Source organism: Monopterus albus, unplaced genomic scaffold (assembly GCF_001952655.1).
Source record: "Monopterus albus unplaced genomic scaffold, M_albus_1.0 scaffold292.1, whole genome shotgun sequence".
Lineage (NCBI taxonomy): Eukaryota > Metazoa > Chordata > Actinopteri > Synbranchiformes > Synbranchidae > Monopterus > Monopterus albus.
Genome location: NW_018128172.1, coordinates 295,802 through 314,087, shown reverse-complemented (window position 1 = coordinate 314,087; position 18,286 = coordinate 295,802). Strand labels below are relative to the sequence as shown.

General features: G+C 46.3%; 1 protein-coding gene across 5 annotated transcripts; it reads left to right on the top strand.

The window, feature by feature from the left end:
- Window positions 1-5,079: 5,079 nt before the first annotated feature.
- cnn1b (calponin 1, basic, smooth muscle, b) lies at window positions 5,080-18,275 on the top strand. 5 transcript variants are annotated; one of them, XM_020623053.1, is made up of 8 exons: window positions 9,701-9,775; window positions 10,150-10,389; window positions 12,031-12,152; window positions 12,260-12,326; window positions 13,547-13,684; window positions 13,884-14,000; window positions 14,323-14,469; window positions 14,745-18,275. In XM_020623053.1, the coding sequence occupies exons 3-8, from the start codon at window positions 12,118-12,120 to the stop codon at window positions 14,988-14,990; spliced, it is 750 nt and encodes a 249-aa protein (XP_020478709.1). In that variant the 5' UTR covers window positions 9,701-9,775; window positions 10,150-10,389; window positions 12,031-12,117; the 3' UTR covers window positions 14,991-18,275. The 5 variants fall into 5 exon arrangements, with proteins under 5 accessions (XP_020478707.1, XP_020478711.1, XP_020478708.1 ...); XM_020623051.1 differs by lacking the exons at window positions 9,701-9,775; window positions 10,150-10,389 and adding an exon at window positions 5,080-5,447; XM_020623055.1 differs by lacking the exons at window positions 9,701-9,775; window positions 10,150-10,389 and adding an exon at window positions 9,306-9,403.
- The last annotated feature ends 11 nt before the right edge of the window (window positions 18,276-18,286 follow it).

Here is an 18,286-nt window from a genome sequence, read left to right as displayed (position 1 = left end):
CTGGATGTAGTACAGTGGTGGGTAGTTTGAATGGAAGCACTGACTGAAGTTGGAGTGAAAGGAGCTGAACTGTCAGTAGAAGTGTGACTAGTCACTAGTGTAGTAATGGGCCATAACAGGCGTGTGCGCAGTGATGGCTGTGATGGCGTTACGGACAAGAAAGAGCTTTAGACATCATCCTGAACACCAAACAGGTCACCTCATGGCCTCGTCTAATAATCTACGACTCTGACAGAGGTTTTATATTAAGGGCGTGTCCACATCTGGTTCTGACTGAAGCTCCTGCATGTGTTCCCAGTTCCATGATCACTTCTGTATTTGTGCGCACACACAGGTCGAGTCATGAACCTGCACAGAGGTTTGTACATCTGGCCCAGAACCTGCATCCACTCCATGAAAAAACTGGAGCTAAAAACACCAGTCATGTGAATTACTTGTAATTTATTCATAATCAACTTAAATACTTAGGTTTATTGATGTCGTCAAGCTTCTTACAAGTGTCGGATGTGAAATCCTTAAATTACAATCAAAGTGTCTGGAAAGGTCTTAAAATGAACCTGATGACACCTGCAGAAGCCATGAAACTTGAAGTGGTCTCAGCTGGTGCCTGTGGATTTTTTGGAGTTCCCTGTCCTACTGTAGCGGTGCCATGACCTTGGCCTGCAGAGCTGCTTGCAGCTGTGTAAGATGTGGAGGCCTTCTACCATAAATAGAAAGGTGGAGTGAGGAGAGGGCCCGGTGGGAGGAGGGACTGGCGGCTCACAGTGGAAATGCCCTTCTGAGTTTCTGCTGTCCCATCCATGTCTGTGTCTGTGCATCTTTGTCCCTAAACCGTGTTTGTCCTTTGCGTATTCTGTCAGATTTCATGAGTCGGTCTTGTTTGACTCGGGGCTCTCTGCCATCCTGCTATCCAGTGTTGGCTGCTGTTGTATCTCGGCACTCTGAGATGTGCCCAGTGTGTAGAGTATACTACAGACCCAGCAGAAGTTAGTAAATCAGCAAACAGTTAAACGGCTCTTTTGTCTGGCTGGAACATTACAATCTCTCCATCCGCGCTCTGTTCTTTAAAACATGCCCTCATAAAACACCTGCAGCCATTTACATTTGCACTAAAGTACTGTAAGTACAAAGCACATCCTCACAGAATTTCGCCCTCCAGTTGATAAAACTGTGACACATTTATGGTCTTTTCCTTAAACAAGGCCTCTTCACTCACCCGCTACCATCCACCAGGCACTCTGCTGCACAGTAAATGCACCCAGAAGTAGCCTATTAGCCTGAGATGAACTGGGAGCCAACGTAAACAGTGCAGAGTCTTAGCCTGATATTTTTAGCATGAGGGATTCCTCTTTCACAAGACGTTACATCTCCAGCACTGTCCCAGTCAGCCCAGGCCCGGCCCTGCTCCCATCATGCCCAAATAAAGTGTCTAAATTCCAAGCATGTGCTGCTTCTTCTCCCTGTGAAATGTTTATAAGACCCTCACTTGGTGTGCGGTGCATGTCTGTGTTTGTGTGGACCACATTTTAGGTCAGTACATTCCTGTGAGGACATTTCTACATTGCGGCTATGTGGCGGTAGAAGGTTCAGGCTTGGTTGCAGGGTTCAGGTTAGAACCGGGTTGGGGTTACACACAAAAGGCTCACATGTGGTTTTTTTCTTACCTCAGATAGATGCGAACAAACTCTTGCTCCAACTGGAGCCATTTGTGCACAGGCCCGTCCTACATGTGTGCAGTAGAAAACCACTTGTTCTCACCCCCATGGCTTTGTCGAGTACCTGTGGCATCGAACAGGGTTTTCAACTGAACATCTGTTGGTAGAATACACCGTTCTTCCAACAGATGTTTTGATGATGGTGGTCCCTCCAACATCTCCCATAGCTGTTCAACTGGGCTGAGACCTGGTGACTGGGAAGGCCACAGCGTCTGGTTCACATCATGGTCATCCTCATCAGACCAGTCAGTGACCCCTGGTGGATCGGGGCTCTGTCATCCTGGAGGAGACCACTCATGTACTCGGGTTTCTTTTCATATGTCACACTGTAAAGCAGGAATTGTGTGTTTACTATTGTAACCACGCATGCAGGTACCACAGCAGGTGTCGGTATTCACTGCCCTGGGAATGAGAACAGGTTGGACGGTGACCTGAAGAGCTGGTTGTGTTTGCCTGAACACCATCAACAAGTCAGAAAACAAAACTAAGTGTGCAACTGTGTGACAAGAACCGGACCAAGGGTGAGAAATAAACTGTGCACACACAGGTTGCAAAAAGCAAATGCCCAGTCTGTGTGACTGGTGCATGTGCAGTCAGTGCACTCGCAGTGCAGACAGTCTGAGCAGACCTGGGGTTTGGGCTGCACACAGACGTCCCAGTTGTTAAGGTTAAGGACCAGGGAATGCACTGTGTCAGTGTCCTTAATTATGTGCACGTGCGTGTGTGAGTGAATGCAGCTGTTTCTGTGCTTGTGCTAGTTTTTGTTTGCAGAATTCCATAAACAGGCTGGTTTTCCACTGCTGTGTTGTGATGGATGAGGTGGAAGGTTAACTAGTTTCTCAGGTCTGGGATGTTTCTGGATCAGTTTTTTATTGGTTAGTCGCTGGTTCTCAGAGCCATAGGCAGGATTTTAGGAGTCCAGATTCCACCTGTGAATTTGGTTTCTTTTATTTATGCTTTCTATAAATTCTGTCTCCCACTGGATGATCAGAACCTTCTTCACTGTGGAAACCACAACTTCTCTTCAGCCAGTTACAAAGGACATGAGAGACAGTACTTAGGAGCCAGAAGGATTAGTCAGTGAAACTGAGCAGAGCTTTGTCTGCTCACCTGAATATAATAGTACACTCAGTGGTCAGTTTATTAGGAACGCCTGTGTCAGACGATGTCAGTCCTGCAGTAAATCATCCTCCATGAGGGTGATGATGGTGATTCACCTGTGTGAACACTGTGGAAGCCTTTATATTGATAGACATTTCTATTATTGTGTCCACCCCCATTCAAATCAACTAAGGCAGGTTAAATACCAGTTCTCATTATAGCACACACACAACAGCCTCTGTGTATACAGTGTACTGTGGTTTAATGTTTCTGCCCTAAAACACTCACGTTGCTATTTAGTCTAAGATCTGTCCTTTGCATGGTGTTACGGACCACACAGCCCCTCTCGGGTCATTAACAGCCGCGCCAACCCAGTAGAGAACGTAACATGTCCTCACCGGTGGCTCAGTTTGATCTCCTATCACATATCTGACCTATTGGTGGATGAAGTCCTAGATCTAATTAGAGCCACTACTCTCCCCTCATCAGACTGATCCATCACATGTGATGCTGCAGGGTCATTAGAGGCCTGATGTGCTGTAGGCGCCTGGCAGAGAACAGAGTGGCTGTGGTCCACCCCAGTCTCTCACGCAGACCGTCGCTCTGCAGTGGCTATGGTCAGGTGTGTGTGTGTGTGTGCGTGTGTGTGTGCAGTAAACCACTCCTTCACCGTCCATCACCACCACGTTGCTCCATGAGCATGTGTCTGATAGTGACATGCATAAGATGTGAAGGGCGTGAATCATGGCGTCCAGGGTGCCACCTCCTCTGCCCCTACCCTCAGTCAGAGCCCCCTGAATCTGTTGCATTCCTCTGCTTGTCATCTGCCATGTACGTGAGGAACAACTGACACACTAGAGTAAAACAGGACAACGGCATCAGTGTCGGCAGAAGTGACGTCAGGGGCTAGTTTCCATGCTGTCCTCAGTCCCACAGTGGTGGACCTACGCTTTCTATTTGTGGATATGACTGACATTTGGCTGTGGGCTCTCGGCCTGTTGTGTTTGTTTTTGTCAGACGTACTGCTGCTATTTGATATTATTTATATGCTGCCATTGTGTTTGAATATAGTTTTAGTACTAAAATGGGTTTCCTTCAACAAATACTCTACAGTTTATGGTCAGATGGTTGTGGGTGTCTTTATTTAGCAACAAGTAGTGGAAAGTAACTATGTACATTTACTTAACTTTGAGGTACTTGTACTTTACATGAGTACTTCCACATCCTGCTCCTTCATCCTGTGACTCCATGTCAGAGACAAACCGTGTACTTTTTACTACACTACATGTACCTGATACCTTCAGGTCCAGAACCAGATGAATCAAACCAAACCCAGTAGAACCATCAGACTCTATTGATCCCAGTAGGAAATCCACCAGCTACCCAGCAGGATGTAAAGTACTTCCCAGTATAAGTATATAAGGTAGTTACCATCAGCTCCACCTTTACCAGTGATGGACACAGTAATTAGTCACTATGATCCAGTATCAGAGACGTTACTGGGACACGGGCCGTTCTGCTGGATGAGTACTGGTACTGCTGGTACTTCATGTATACGTTACTTTTTGAATGCAGGATGTTACTTGACCAAAAATGGTCACATAACAGATGGACACAGTAACACATCGGTCATCTTCTCTTGACGTCCCCCATGTTTGAACACAAGTGTAGAAAGTAAAGCACCAGAAATAAAAAGGTCACTGTTCTTCAGTTCATGTTATTACCGTCATAACTCTGGTCTCAGTGAAATGTGATGCTTATTGTTTGGCATGAAAAGAGACTATGTAGTAGAACATGTGGAAAACGCTTTGGAGCCTCTGAGTCGAGGTTATTGATGATGGCACAAAACCTGAGCTCTTGGCACTGGTTAAGGAATAGATAGAGTCCCTAGATTTAGATCTTTTGAGCAATGTCTAATTTGTCCAGGTTGTGTGAGTCCAATAAAACATGTTCCATGGGAGGGACAGTGTGTTTTACCTGGATAACATCATAGTAATAATGAGATAGTGTCCTTTATTAATATCAAGTGTAAGGAAAACACTTCAGGATAAATAAAATACAAAGCTAAGTAGACTAAAGTATTTTTAATTAAAAAATATAAACAATGAAATAAAAAGGCACAATAGAGTGTGGCTACTGTTAGTGTGGAGGGTCAGATTAAGGTGACGTCACGTCCCCCAGAGACTACTCCTGAGCTTTGGGATCTAACGCTCACCCTGACTGATCGGTCGATTGATTATCGTCCTGGCTGTAGATGGAAAAAGTGACCCTGGCGGTGTGTAATACTCGAGCGGTGACATCACTCCCACGGATGAGGAGACTGTGTTCGGGTTGGACGGCGGCCCCAGCCAATCAGCGTGCACACGCATGGGACGAGTTTAAAAAGCTTCAGCAGGGTTCGGAGGGTCCAGAAGCGTTTGAGCGGCACCGAGCGCCTCCGCCAAGCAGTAAATACTGACAAGAGACTGGTTAGTTTGTTGGTGCGGGACTTTCTCCGTGTGTTCCCCGGTCTCGGACACTGAGCTGTGACCTGCGTCGTTATTTCCCTGCATGGACAAACAGAACTGCAGCATGTCAACACACTTCAAGAGCGGCCCAGCCTTCGGACTGTCTGCAGAGGTCAAGAGCAAGGTTAGTTTTCTTTTTATTCTGAGCAGCAGAACATAGGTCGTATGTAGCTTCTCGGGTGGAGGAACGGTGAACACTCCCTCCGGGCTCCTGCTGGTCAACAGCCACATGTGGCTGCTGATGTGACAGCCGCTTTATTAGGAACGTCTCTCTCGAACTTGTTGATTCGCCTGGTCATTGTGGAAGCTGTGCTGCTGTCCAGTCGTGCTGCTGTCCAGCTGTGCTGCTGTCCAGCGGTGCTGCTGTCCAGCTGTGCTCCGCGCTGCGTTATGCTGAGAGAGGTTTGTCAGAATCCGCGTTACTGGCCAGGTGTGTTGGACGCACCGGGAATCTGACTCGAGCCGTGTGCACGAACAGTGTTCTTCTGTAAAGCAACGAGTAGAGAGGTAAATCAGACCGAGAGAACAGAAAGATAAAGTACTTATATAAATGTATATCCACGCAGTTTTCCAGACAGATGTATACAGTGGTTTACTGCGTGTTGTCGTCATGGGTTAAGTTCTGATCAGAACGATGGCGCGGGGGAGGAGCCTGTCCTGTTTCTGTCGTTTAGCCCCACTAGTAAATGCAGTGGACACAATAATAGAAACACCTGTCAGTACAACACTCCAGCTGCCAAAGTGATCAAACGTCACATGATCACTATCATGAAGGGTGTAGGACAGTTGGATTAGACTGACTTAGTTTGAGACACTGGAGCTGTGGTCACCTGAACAAATGTTGATAGTTGGTTTCAGTGGTCAGAGAAGGTCGGACGTTTAGCGTGTGAGAGTGCAGCACAGGGGCAGGTCTGACCTGTGCTGCCTTGGTCTTGTGTTGTTTGTTCACGGACCTCGTGGGCTAAGAAACCACACGGTGCAACAAAAGAAACATGTCATGTTTACAAGCCGGTGAGTGAACCCAGACAGACCAGCTCCATATGAAGGTTATTTTACTGTCAGTAATTATTAAAGCCCTGACCCGTGCATGAGGCCAAAACATAAAAGGTCCCTGTTCTTCAGTCCGTTTCTCACACACACCTGTTCTGGGAGGAAACTCTTGAATCTTTACAAGCCAAGAATTGATACGAGAATAGGAGACAGAGACACAGACATGGTAGATTGTGAGTCTGTAGGAACAGCAGGCCTATGACACAAGTCTGAACCAACTCTGTGTCACAGTTGTTGATGATGGCACTGAACACGAGTTTTCTGCATAGCTGAGAAGAATCAACAGAACCAGACTGCAAGCCCAGTGCTGACCAGAACACGGGGGGGGGCACCTTGTGGACCATTACTTTGTCATTGCTTACTGCTGTTTGATATCATTTATATGCTGCTGTTGTAGTTGAATATGTTTATAGTATCATCACATGGCTGTGCAGTTCTTTAATTATCAATAAGTAGTGGAAAGTAACTATGTACTGCTAAAGTACTGTAATCGATAGGTTTGAGTTATCTGTACTTTACCTGAGTAAAATGTCCTGCTCCTTCATCCTGTGACTCCATGTCAGAGACAAACCGTGTACTTTTTACTACACTACATGTACCTGATACCTTCAGGTCCAGAACCAGATGAATCAAACCAAACCCAGTAGAACCATCAGACTCTATTGATCCCAGTAGGAAATCCACCAGCTACCCAGCAGGATGGAAAGTACTTCCCAGTATAAGTATATAAGGTAGTTACCATCAGCTCCACCTTTACCAGCTGCAGCATTAAAGTGATGGACACAGTAATTAGTCACTATGATCCAGTATCAGAGACGTTACTGGGACACGGGCCGTTCTGCTGGACGGGTACTGGTACTGATGGTACTTCAAGTAGATTTGGATGCTGATACTTTGAATGTAGGACTTTACAGTGGGCCATTACAACTTTTACTTGGGCAAAGGATCCGAGTACTTCTTCCATGACCGCGTTTGTAGCCAGAACAACACGATGGTGCCAAAGCAGTGAATCCAGCAGGATTGCGGGAATTTTCTCCTGCCTGGATCCTGACAGGTGTGACTCTGTATGATGGGCTGAGTCAGAGCGGGGAAAGGTCAGCCTGTGATCATCATCGCCCTGGATGATGAGGCCTGTTCCCCAAATAGAGCCGACACTCATCAGCACTTGCAGCCTGCGTCTCTGAATCCCACATTCCTTTCTGTTACTGCAGTCAGCAGGCGCTTGCTAAGGAATGAAGGCTGAGATGTTGGCACTGGCCTGGCCGTTAGGTTGCTGCCATCTTTTACCATTTATGTGCACAAGGGGCGGGCGGAGATGTGCGTTCGATTTTCTGTAGAGTAAAAACAATATCAGCCGAGGACATGGAGCATCAGGGCTCCGTGGTTGAGGCGGGGTGTCTGCAGAATGACGTCAGACAGTAGCAGAACACTGAGGCATACATCAGCCGAATCTTATCTGGCCTTTTAAGGAGGAACCAGGCTGACTTGGAACTTGAGAAAGTGTCCTTACTCTAAACAGTTTACATCAGAGTCAAGGATGACAAAGCACAGTGGTGACGGAGCACAGGTGGAGCTGGACGAGCTGCCCGCAGCAGGAGAAGGCCACGGAAGCTGTGTCACTACATGGAGACATGTCTGCATGTTCATACAGGATGTCAGGTTGTTAGTCTGTGAGATCCCACAGGTTGGAGGCCAACACCTAAAGTGAGAGACTGTATCCTGTTCTGTCTTTACACATCAGAAGCATTGCTGCATTGCAGTGCACGGTGTAGCTCTGCAGCCTTACTTGGTCCGGTGTCATGGTGGCTAATGTTAGCTGCTGCTCATGCTGTTGTTGCTGTGCTTTTACTCATCTCCTGTAACAACAACAGTAACATCAGTTTATCATTGCAGATGTTTGGATTCTAGTGTTGTTTCACCACAAACAGTTCTCACTTAAAGAAATACAGATGTTTATTATTAATAAAAAAACATTTTTTCATTAACAAAAAATTAAAATGTGCAATGTAAAATGTCTAAACTCTGGTACAAGAATAAAATGTGGCCAAGTGTAGATCTGAGTCAGGACCTAGCTGAGTTGGACTAACATTCAGTAGCTTTCATCAGACTTGACACATTTACAGTTCTGAGGTACTTGAGTATTTCCACTGAAGCTTATAAAATACATAAAGAAAGGTTAGACCGCTGATTTCCAGACCTTGTAGGACTGTGAGTCTTAACAAAACAGTGTGTAGGTGTCATGTTTCAGACAAGTGTCAACAGCTCCACTACAGACGTTCACGACTTGTCAGACGCTTCCACTGAAATAATTATCTGCCCAACAAGGTCAAAGCAACACAACTATATGTAGAAGAACCTGCGTTTTCTTCTGTCCTCTCCCCTGAGTCATCTCACGACCCTTTGGATTTGTCTTGTGACAAGGGCCACGGACCTTAGGTTGGGAACTGCTGGTCTAAAACACTCTGTTGTAGTTGTTAAACCAGCTACAACAGCTAAACGCTGTTGATGGAGTATGTACTGTAACACAAAGGGTCACTGCTCTGGAGGATGAGTACTAATTAGCTGATAATACTGCTGTACTGTGTAGGATTTTAAATGCAGGACGTTTTGTAGCAGTACTTGTGTTGAAAGCTGGACTCTGATACAACAGAGCTGAGCCGAACACTGCTGCAGTCCTAGGCTCCAGGTGTCAGAGCACTGCAGGTGTCCTCCACCTGCGCACATGTCGCAGTACTGCAGGTGCTTCTGCAGACGATGGATTTTTGTTGCATTCTGCTGTCACCTGAAACATCTTGCCACTAGGGGGTGCTACAGCGTGAAACAACCCCTTTGGTTCAGTCAGGTTGACCCACGTCGTCTCTGACACAGAAAGCCTCTGTCCTTCCTCTGTGCCTCCCTTCACTGCAGTAAACTCAGCAGTACATTCCTCCAGACACCGTGTTTGTTCGCTGCTGTAGCTGTACCACTCCCAGCCTGCGTCACCTCCACAGGTGTAAGAGCGCACGCTCAGTTTGTGCACCAGGGCCGCAGGTTTGTGCGACAAGGCCGGGTGTCATCTGTGTACTTGTGTGCCTTAGTCTGGTATGAGCATTAGCTCGTGATGGCTAATGCATGCTAACTTGAGATGAGGTGCAACTGGCCTTACTGCATCAGTGCACGGACGCGGTGGCTCCGTGCTTCTTGTGCAAGCTGTACTTTGTCATGTACGATTTTCCTGGACCTGTCACGTGTGTAGTCTCACTTTGGGCGCAGGGTGTGAGGACTTCCTGCACACCTGGCTACCTGTCCGGTAGCGAGACTTGGTGTGGAACGAGGTTTGATGGCCATCGCTGAATGGCCACGTGTTTCTCACAGTCTCATGTTCTCAGGAACCTCAGAGCTCAGGAAACATGGTGGAAACGAGTTGAGTACATTTACTTTTACTTCACTACATTTCCAATCTAGTACGTGTTGGTGCACTACGTGTACCAGACAGCTGTCCTTACTCTGCAGAGTCATATTAATAAAACCAAATATGTTTATTACAGGTTAAGGTAAAGCTTTTTGATCCCTGGGGGGAAACATAGTCCACAGGAAATAAAGTCCCTAAAATTCCCTTCTCTTTTACCAGCAGTGACGTTAATGCATCAACAATTAAAATTCAATATTCTAGTGTGCTTTATTCTGAAAATCAGTCATTCTGTATAAGGAGTACTTGGACCGGTGGTACCTGGAGCATGTTTTACTGATGATACTAAAGTAACATACTGAATGAAGTATTACTGCTTTTACTTAAGGTGACAGTCCATGTCCCACCGCTGGCTCTGAGCTGGAGCTGAAGTACCCGGGCTGATGGTCTTGGCCCGTCTGTATCAGACGGGCTCTGCCTGAGCGGTGACGTCGCTGTAAAAGGGCAGATTCCTGAGGAGCCCGACCATGAGAGGAACGTGAGCGGGGGCCGGTCGCAGGCAGAGGGAGGAGCGTCTGGGAGAGCTGTTTCTCCCAAGTTTGGTGTGATGGACTGGAAGCTTTGAAATGTGTGTTTGTGTTGGCTGCTGGGCCCAGACTGTGAGGACTTGTCTGCAGAGGGGGTGTGTGTGTGTGGGACGGGGGGGAGCGTGAAGTATTAGGGCAAAGTCTTTGTGCCAATAAGGAAACATGGAGAGAGGACAGGGTCTGTGTTTGACCATGCAGGAATGTCCACAGGCCTTGTTTGTGTTCCTGTCTCTTCCTGCTCTTTGTCTTCCCCTGAGCTCCGAGCAGCCGGACACTCCAGTCGAACTCTCGCCGTCAGTGCAGCCGTGGTTCGCTTCTGAGAAACGTGAACCAGTCGTACTGTGGTCGTCAGAAAAGTCAGATTAGGCATCACACAAACAAAGTATTAAACTTTAGAGACTTCTGTGAACATTTATATATATTCAGTCGGCTTTTTTTTTTTACGTCAGTCTGGACAATTGGTGGTCAGTTTATTAGGAACACCTGTGTCAAACTGAGTCAGTTTAATAGTCCTGCAGTAAATCCTCCAGTCCTACTGTGACGAACCTTGGAGTCATTTTTCACCAGGATATGTCCTTTAAATCATCAGTTTGTGTTACTTATTTATCTACTTTTAGAGTACTGACAGGAACTAGCAAGAGAGATCATATCTCTCCCATATTAGCTTCTCTCCACTGGCTCCCTGTAAAATTCAGAATAGAATTTAAAATCCTTCTCCTAACATACAAAGCCCTTAATGACAAGGCTCCATCGTATCTTAAAGACCTCGTAGGACTATGGATTGAAGTATGATGTGAAATATAATGCAGAAAAGAGTGTTGTACTGATCTGTCAGACTAAAGGGGACAAAGAACTTTGTTTCCCAGACTTTTGTTTGTCTGGACAAAGGTTGAGTGTCTGTAGAAAAACTAAATATTTAGGACATTTCATTACAGATCAGCTTTCTGATGATGAGGATATATATCGGCAGTGTCGCATTTTGTATGCTCAAGCTAATATGTTGGTTAGGAAATTCCACATGTGTTCTGCTAGTGTTAAAGTTCATCTGTTCAGAACATACTGTAAACCGTTGTATACTGCCCCATTGTGGTGTAAATATAAGGTAGCTACTTTACAGAAACTTAAACCAAGCTCCTCTCCTGTGGAACCAGCTCCCAGTCCCTTAGTTATGCTGCTATAGGCCTAGGCTGCTGGGGGGCCCCATGATGCTCTGAGTTTCTCTCCTATCCTCCCCTCTCCTGTCCTCCCCTCTCCTCCCCTCCCCTCTCCTCCCCTCCCCTCTCCTCCCCTTCCCTCTCCTCTCCTCCCTTCCACAGGCAAACTGTGTGTTTTTTATTTGCCTGGTTTTTATTTTCTTAACTTGGCTGCACAACCCTGATTCTCCTTTGTGCTCCTCATGAGGCTGAAGGACTGGATTTGTTTTGCTCAGTATAACTACACAAATATGACGAGAAGCATGAGTTCCAACAATAACTTCATAAGACATAATAATAAAAACACAGACATGCCTAATGACAGACTGAATGGGCGTAGGCTGCAGCTTGTTAGCGCCTCCCCGTTACTTATTCAAAACATTCTCAGGAAGGTTTGGTCACAGAGACTCTGATGAAGTCAGCCGTCACTTTGTAACAGACCTCAGTCTATCTTGTGTTTGACCCCTGACCTCTGGTCCACCCCCTCAGCTGGCAGGGAAGTACGACCCCCAGAAGGAAGAGGAGCTGAGGCTGTGGATTCAAGATGTGACTGGGAAGAGGATCGGGGACAACTTCATGGAGAGTCTGAAGGACGGCGTCCTGCTGTGCGAGTGAGTAGATCCACACTGGAAGATGTTCATTTGTCCTCTGTCATAAGTATAGGATGTGTTTTAGAAGCCCTCAGACAACTTACTGAAATCACCGTCTCTCTTTACAGACTCATTAATGTCCTCCAGCCAGGCTCGGTGAGAAAGATCAACCACTCCAGTCAGAACTGGCACCAGGTAACGCAGCTGCTCCGTGTGTCATGCTGGTCTCAGAGCCAGGGCACGCGGAGCGTGGCTTGTCTACTGCACTGGCGGCAAACAAACTCCTTACAGTAGCTGCCATATCACACAGAGCTGCTGTGGAGCTCCGAAGAGTTTAAAGAAGCCAAACATAATGAGAGAATAGACATTCTGAGGAAAGCCTTTATTCACTGTCTTCACCAGAACCACTTTGTCTGTATGGTAAACAGTATGAGGCTAATGCCAGCAGCTAGTCATCTAAGGGCCGAGACGCACCAAGCTGATGGTCGGCTGCCGTCTGTGACCGTCTGTCAGGCCACCAGTCGGTCCCCTGTCAACGGATTTTCAGCTGATCTGACATGTTGAATCAGCGTCGTTGGTCGGGCCTTGTTGGTGAGAGACGGGCCACTCTGATTGGCTGGTGAGCTTAGCGAATCAGTGCACGAGAAGGGAGCTGTTCGGGAAAAGCCCTTCATCCTGTCGCTGTGGTATCCATGATTTCACCCATTTAGTGCAGTTTCTCCTTGTTTTTCACCTCCATGACCTCCTCTCTTCTTCCACGACCAAACAGCCAAGGGCAGAGAACAGCGGTGTCAATTGCAGCTTCTCATCAGACGTATTCTCCATTAGAAACAGCTGTAAACACCAGCTGTTTTGAACGAGAGGTGTTTTGTTTACAGCTTACACTTCCTCAGTCTAGCGCTTCTTCTTTCCCTTTCTGAATGATGACTAGACACCGCCACCTGCTGGTAGGGGGAGTTATCTCTGTCACACAGGTGCGTATGTGCTTGTTGGCCGGAGGCTGTCGTCTGTGCGGTGTGTTCAAGTGTCACTGTTTCAACCCGAGTGGCCCAGACAAAGCCAGCGTGAGGCGATGCAGAGGTCGACCTCTGTCGCTGCTGGTTCTCTCACATCGGCTTGGTGTGGCTCTGCTCTAACAACTGGCTCTGTCCAAAGCTAACAAAATACAGCACCTCTGAAGCTCACTGACACATCTCGTAGCTGTGTCCCTGTTTCCAGTCTTTGTGCTTGCTTCAGAGATAGTGTACAGATATAATGATCTAACTCTGCAAGAAAACTGCCCAGACTTTGGAACTGTTACTTCACACACAGGCTGTGTTACTGTGTGAAGCTGCGTTCCAGGTGAAACACTCAGGCTCTGTGTGAGATGCCAAACGGATGTTGTTCTCAGCTAATCAGAGATGCTTCTCGTTCAGCTGGAGAACATAGGGAACTTCGTCCGGGCCATCACAGACTACGGCCTGAAGCTACACGACATCTTTGAGGCCAACGACCTGTTTGAGAATGTCAACCACACTCAGGTGCAGTCCACGCTCATCACCCTGGCTGGCATGGTGAGAAGTAGCACTGCGATCACTGGAAAACAAATACAAGTGTATAGAGTGGACTGGATTTGTAATCAGCTGATGTGATGCTGACCAGAAGGGTGTTGTCACTTCTTTACACTGCTGATGGTGCAGCCACTCATTTAGCTACGTATGTGAGCACTTTGTGTTGCATGGGACTGGGACAACCATGTTCTCTCTGTTTCAGGCCAAGTCCAAAGGTTTCCACTCAAACTATGACACAGGAGTGAAGTATGCTGAGAAGCAGCAGCGCCGCTTCACCCCAGAGAAGCTGAGGGAGGGACGTAACATCATCGGCCTGCAGGTCAGACCAGCACACCTGCTACATCTCTGGCCTACTGTTGTCTGACCACACTTCCATAGAAATACCTGGCTGCTGTGCCAAGACACTTAAAGTGGGTTGTTAACCATGCTGGACTCATGCTGCATGAATGTTTAGGAGCCTGTCTCAGTCTTCTCTCACCTGCTCTGCTGTTGGAGCATTGAGAGCAGAGATTGACAGCAGGTTAATCGGCCATCACGGGTGTGGTCTTCACGTGGTGTTTAGTCCTACAGGCAGTGACAGCTGTGTCCACAAACAGCATGTCTCCGGCTGTTTAGCTGACTTCATTTTTCTTTGTCTATAGATGGGCACCAACAAGCTCGCCAGCCAAAAGGGCATGACCTCTTACGGCACACGACGTCATCTCTATGATGCCAAGATAGGCATGGACAACCCACTGGACCAGTCCACCATCAGCCTGCAGATGGGCACCAACAAGGGAGCCAGTCAGGTGAGGAGGGGCTTCTTAGTGGCACTGTTAGACCGTTGGTCTTCACATAGCTCAGACTGAGTCGGTCTGACCCAGCAGCGCTGCAGTCAACCCTCCTTTCTGAAGGTGATGATGTTCAGACTGTGTCACAGAGGTGCTGGCTCACCTGTGTGATCACTGGCTGGTATACTGAGCTAGGTGTGGCCGTGTCGTATCACTAGTATTTGTTGAAGAAGTGTAACTACCTACAGAGTGTTGCTCCAGAAGCCCTGATCCACCTCGTTTCTGCCCCGCAGTCTGGTATGACAGCTCCTGGAACGAGGAGGCACATCTTCGACAAGAAGCTGGAGCTGGAGAACTGTGACACCAGCACCATCTCTCTGCAGATGGGGACCAACAAGGTGGCTTCACAGCAGGGCATGACCACCTACGGTCTGCCCCGCCAGGTCTACGACAACAAGTACTGCACCAACCCCACCGAGACCTACTATAACAACGGGAGTGAGGTGGAGTTTGACGGCTACAACCAGTACTCTGACTAAACAAACCAAAGCACGGACAGCATTGCCCCCTCCGTTCTCTACTGCCTTTGACTTCAAACAACAGCCACGACTGTCTCTGTGATGAGCACACCTCCCAGACTGGTATCTGATTGACGTCACTGCCGTCTCATTCCCCGTCTTTTTCCAAACACATCTTTACTCCTAGGAATGTGTTTGTCTTTCCACGAGTAAGAATGAAATGGAGTTTCAACGTCTGTATCTCACTGATGAATTGTATTGCTACTTATGTGGAGATCCAGCTAGGTTTGCTATTTATAGATGGTTTTTCTACAGCTTTTTATACTTGTATTGTAGCCTCACCTCACCTCCCTATGCCTCAGTCCAGTTTGAACGCTGATGGAGCAGAACTGAACGTTTATGGACAGGAAACCAGTGACCGTGTTGGTGCTACTCAACTCTGACCCAGTTGGAACAGAGTCCACACTAGAGCCCGCGGGCTTCGGACTGGACGATGCAGCTCTGTGCAGACACTGCTTTGTTTCGTGAGCATCTGCGCTGACAGTCATGTTCACATGTGGCCAAGTGACCTTTACCATATTTTTACAGGGCTCACTGAAACGGCTCGTGTGGTTTCTGGGGAAACAGTTTGAGATGTGTGGAAGCAGGTTGCAGTCATAACAGAAAAGGCCTGATCACATAATTATGACTTACTATCTCATAGTCACAAGAAAACATCTTGTGATTACGGGACCTGGACCTCTCAACTATGAGTTAATGGTGCAAGACTTGGGCTCATCAGAACTTTTCAGGTTTCTTTAGTCATAAAATAATTCAGTAATAGGTGTCAGTACATCTAATAGTACACAGCAACACTTAAGTGTCATAGTTAATTCAGCAAACCTAATGTTCAAAATATTAACACATGGGCTAAAAACTGTGTCCTAGTTGCAGCTGTGTCACTTAGTTTGTGCTCATACAAGGTAAGGTTTTTAACAAGACATTTAAAAAACACTCCTGTTGATATTTAAGATCATACTTATTATATAGACAGTCGAGTAGCATCTGATAAAAGCTTTGGCAGGAAACAGGAAGTATTATGTTGCTATGGATACCATGGGTAATGCTGTGACCTGCACCGGGAGCCGTTTTTAGCTGATATTTGTTGACGTCTTGCGACATTAAGGATACTGAATCAGATAGTAATGGTTAATTTTGCCTATGTACTACTACATGTCACTGAAATACTTTATTACTGCAGAAATCTTACAAACCTGTTGATTCCCAAACAAGTTCTGAAGCATCCCATTTCCTGTACCACTAATTCTTTTCTCATAATTATGAAACGGCAGGGGTCCAATATTTTTCTTGTGTGAATGCAGCACACTCCCGTATACATAGTACACTGCTTTCTTTTAAAGTAGAAAGTGACACAGGTGTGGTCACGGCCACTTTAGTCGAGGGTAAACGTAGCCGCCAGAGGTTTGTCTTGTCTTTTCTTACAGCTTTTGGAACCTTTTCTACTTCTGCCTCAGTGAACGTCGGCTTTCGTGCTGTCGCTCTGTTTGCACTTTACCCGGCTTCACCGTGTGTGCAGTAAACAGTGGTGGAAGGTAACTAAGTACGTTTACTCTAATTCTGTACTTAGGTACACATTGGAGGTACTTGAACTTTACTTGAGTTTTCTACTTGATGCCACTTTATAAATACACAACAGTTGTCAGTTATTTACTTTACAAAATAACATTTTCCACTCAAAGTATATTTATAAACTAACTATATGTAGTATACATATTACAGCGGTCATATTTCTGCACGGCGTACTTTCAGTATTTTTTTTGCTGATGACGCTGACATAATTATTTGTAATAGTATTTTTACATTGTGGTATTGCTCTTTTACTGAAGTAAAGTGTATGAGTACTTCGTCCACCACTGGCATTAACATGAGTAGGAAAGCAGACCCAGCTGCTGGGAATCAGACTGTTAACCCACCGAAGGTCTCGAATGTAATGTCGTTGTAAGGTTAGAGGTGCCGCCAGCTGTCACAGGGCTCATGCACAGTGCACCAAGAGTACAGAAATACAGTGTTCACTTTATTAGCAACACCCTGCAATAAATCCTCCTACGTGAAAATGATCATGTACATGTTTGTCTCACCAGAACCGGCTCTCAGTGTAACCCAGACCAGGTGAACATCATCACCTTCAGCACTGTTGGGTCAGACTGGCTCAATGTGAGACAGGGGTTCCTAATAAACTGAACGTACATTCACACAAGAGGCTCAGGCACCTGTGATGATGCTACACATCACATCTTTCAGATGTGGTTGTTTTCAGCAGGTAAATATTGCTCGTGTATTTCCTGTGTGTTCGCGAGGTGGACGGACGAACACATCTGAGCTCATCAATGTCAACAAGCAGCTGTGTAGCAACACGCCATCTAGAAGAAAGAGCATGTGTATGTTTACTGTTTGCAGACATTCCTCTCTATTCAGCCAGCGTAGGAATGTAGTTAGTTTTTTTTTTTTTTTTTTTCCCCCTGGTACAGGTCACTGACCTATTATCGTTACCGAGTACATCTTCGGTACCATTTCATGTTGTTTCTCCATTGTTCAGACACCTTTGCTAACCTCTGACTTGTTTTCTATACCTTTCACTAAACATGACAGTTGTGCAATAAAAACACTGCAAAAAGCTGGTTCTGCATTAATGTTCTCATTACTGTGGTTACCTCAAGATACAGAGTCAAGATGATAACACGAATTAGCAGAAATGACACAATGTGACACAGGTAAAGTGTTAGACTGCCCCGAACAAATCAAACATTTAAATAGAACAGCCTTTTGAAAAAAACTGTCAACCAAATGTTTCAGAACACTGATCAGTATTCAGCCTGACAAGAAATGTTCCTAGCTTCACTAAGTCACACAGAATACTAATAAAGGATAGGGAATGTTTTGAACTAGTGGAAATATCAGTCATTACTTTTTAAACTTGACAGTTCAGTTCAAAAGGAGAGAAAACGTGCAGATCCAAATAAACACGAAAACAATGCAGCGGCGCTCCGGCACAGCCAGAGCAACGTGTCACGCTCAGCACAACAAATGAAACTAAACGGGCTGCAAACCTAGAGAAAATATGTTTGGCTACATTGTGCTAACGAGATGGGTTCAACCAAAGAAGTGAAATGTGAGAGGAAAGCTTTGATATAAACACACAGACTCCACAGCCAGCTGTGAGCTGCATCACATCTGACAAAGAAAAGCATCAGCTCCTCACATTAAAGAAGGTGGAACCAGAACATGTCAGTGACTGTTGATTCTAAATAGCTGAGGTT

Excerpts from the sequence above, each read along its gene's own strand:
- cnn1b (XM_020623051.1), top strand. The coding sequence starts at position 5,367 with ATGGACAAACAGAACTGCAGCATGTCAACACACTTCAAGAGCGGCCCA. Across the intron at positions 13,685-13,883 it reads TCATCACCCTGGCTGGCATG|GCCAAGTCCAAAGGTTTCCA; the intron begins GTGAGAAGTAGC and ends TCTCTGTTTCAG. Across the intron at positions 14,001-14,322 it reads GTAACATCATCGGCCTGCAG|ATGGGCACCAACAAGCTCGC; the intron begins GTCAGACCAGCA and ends CTTTGTCTATAG.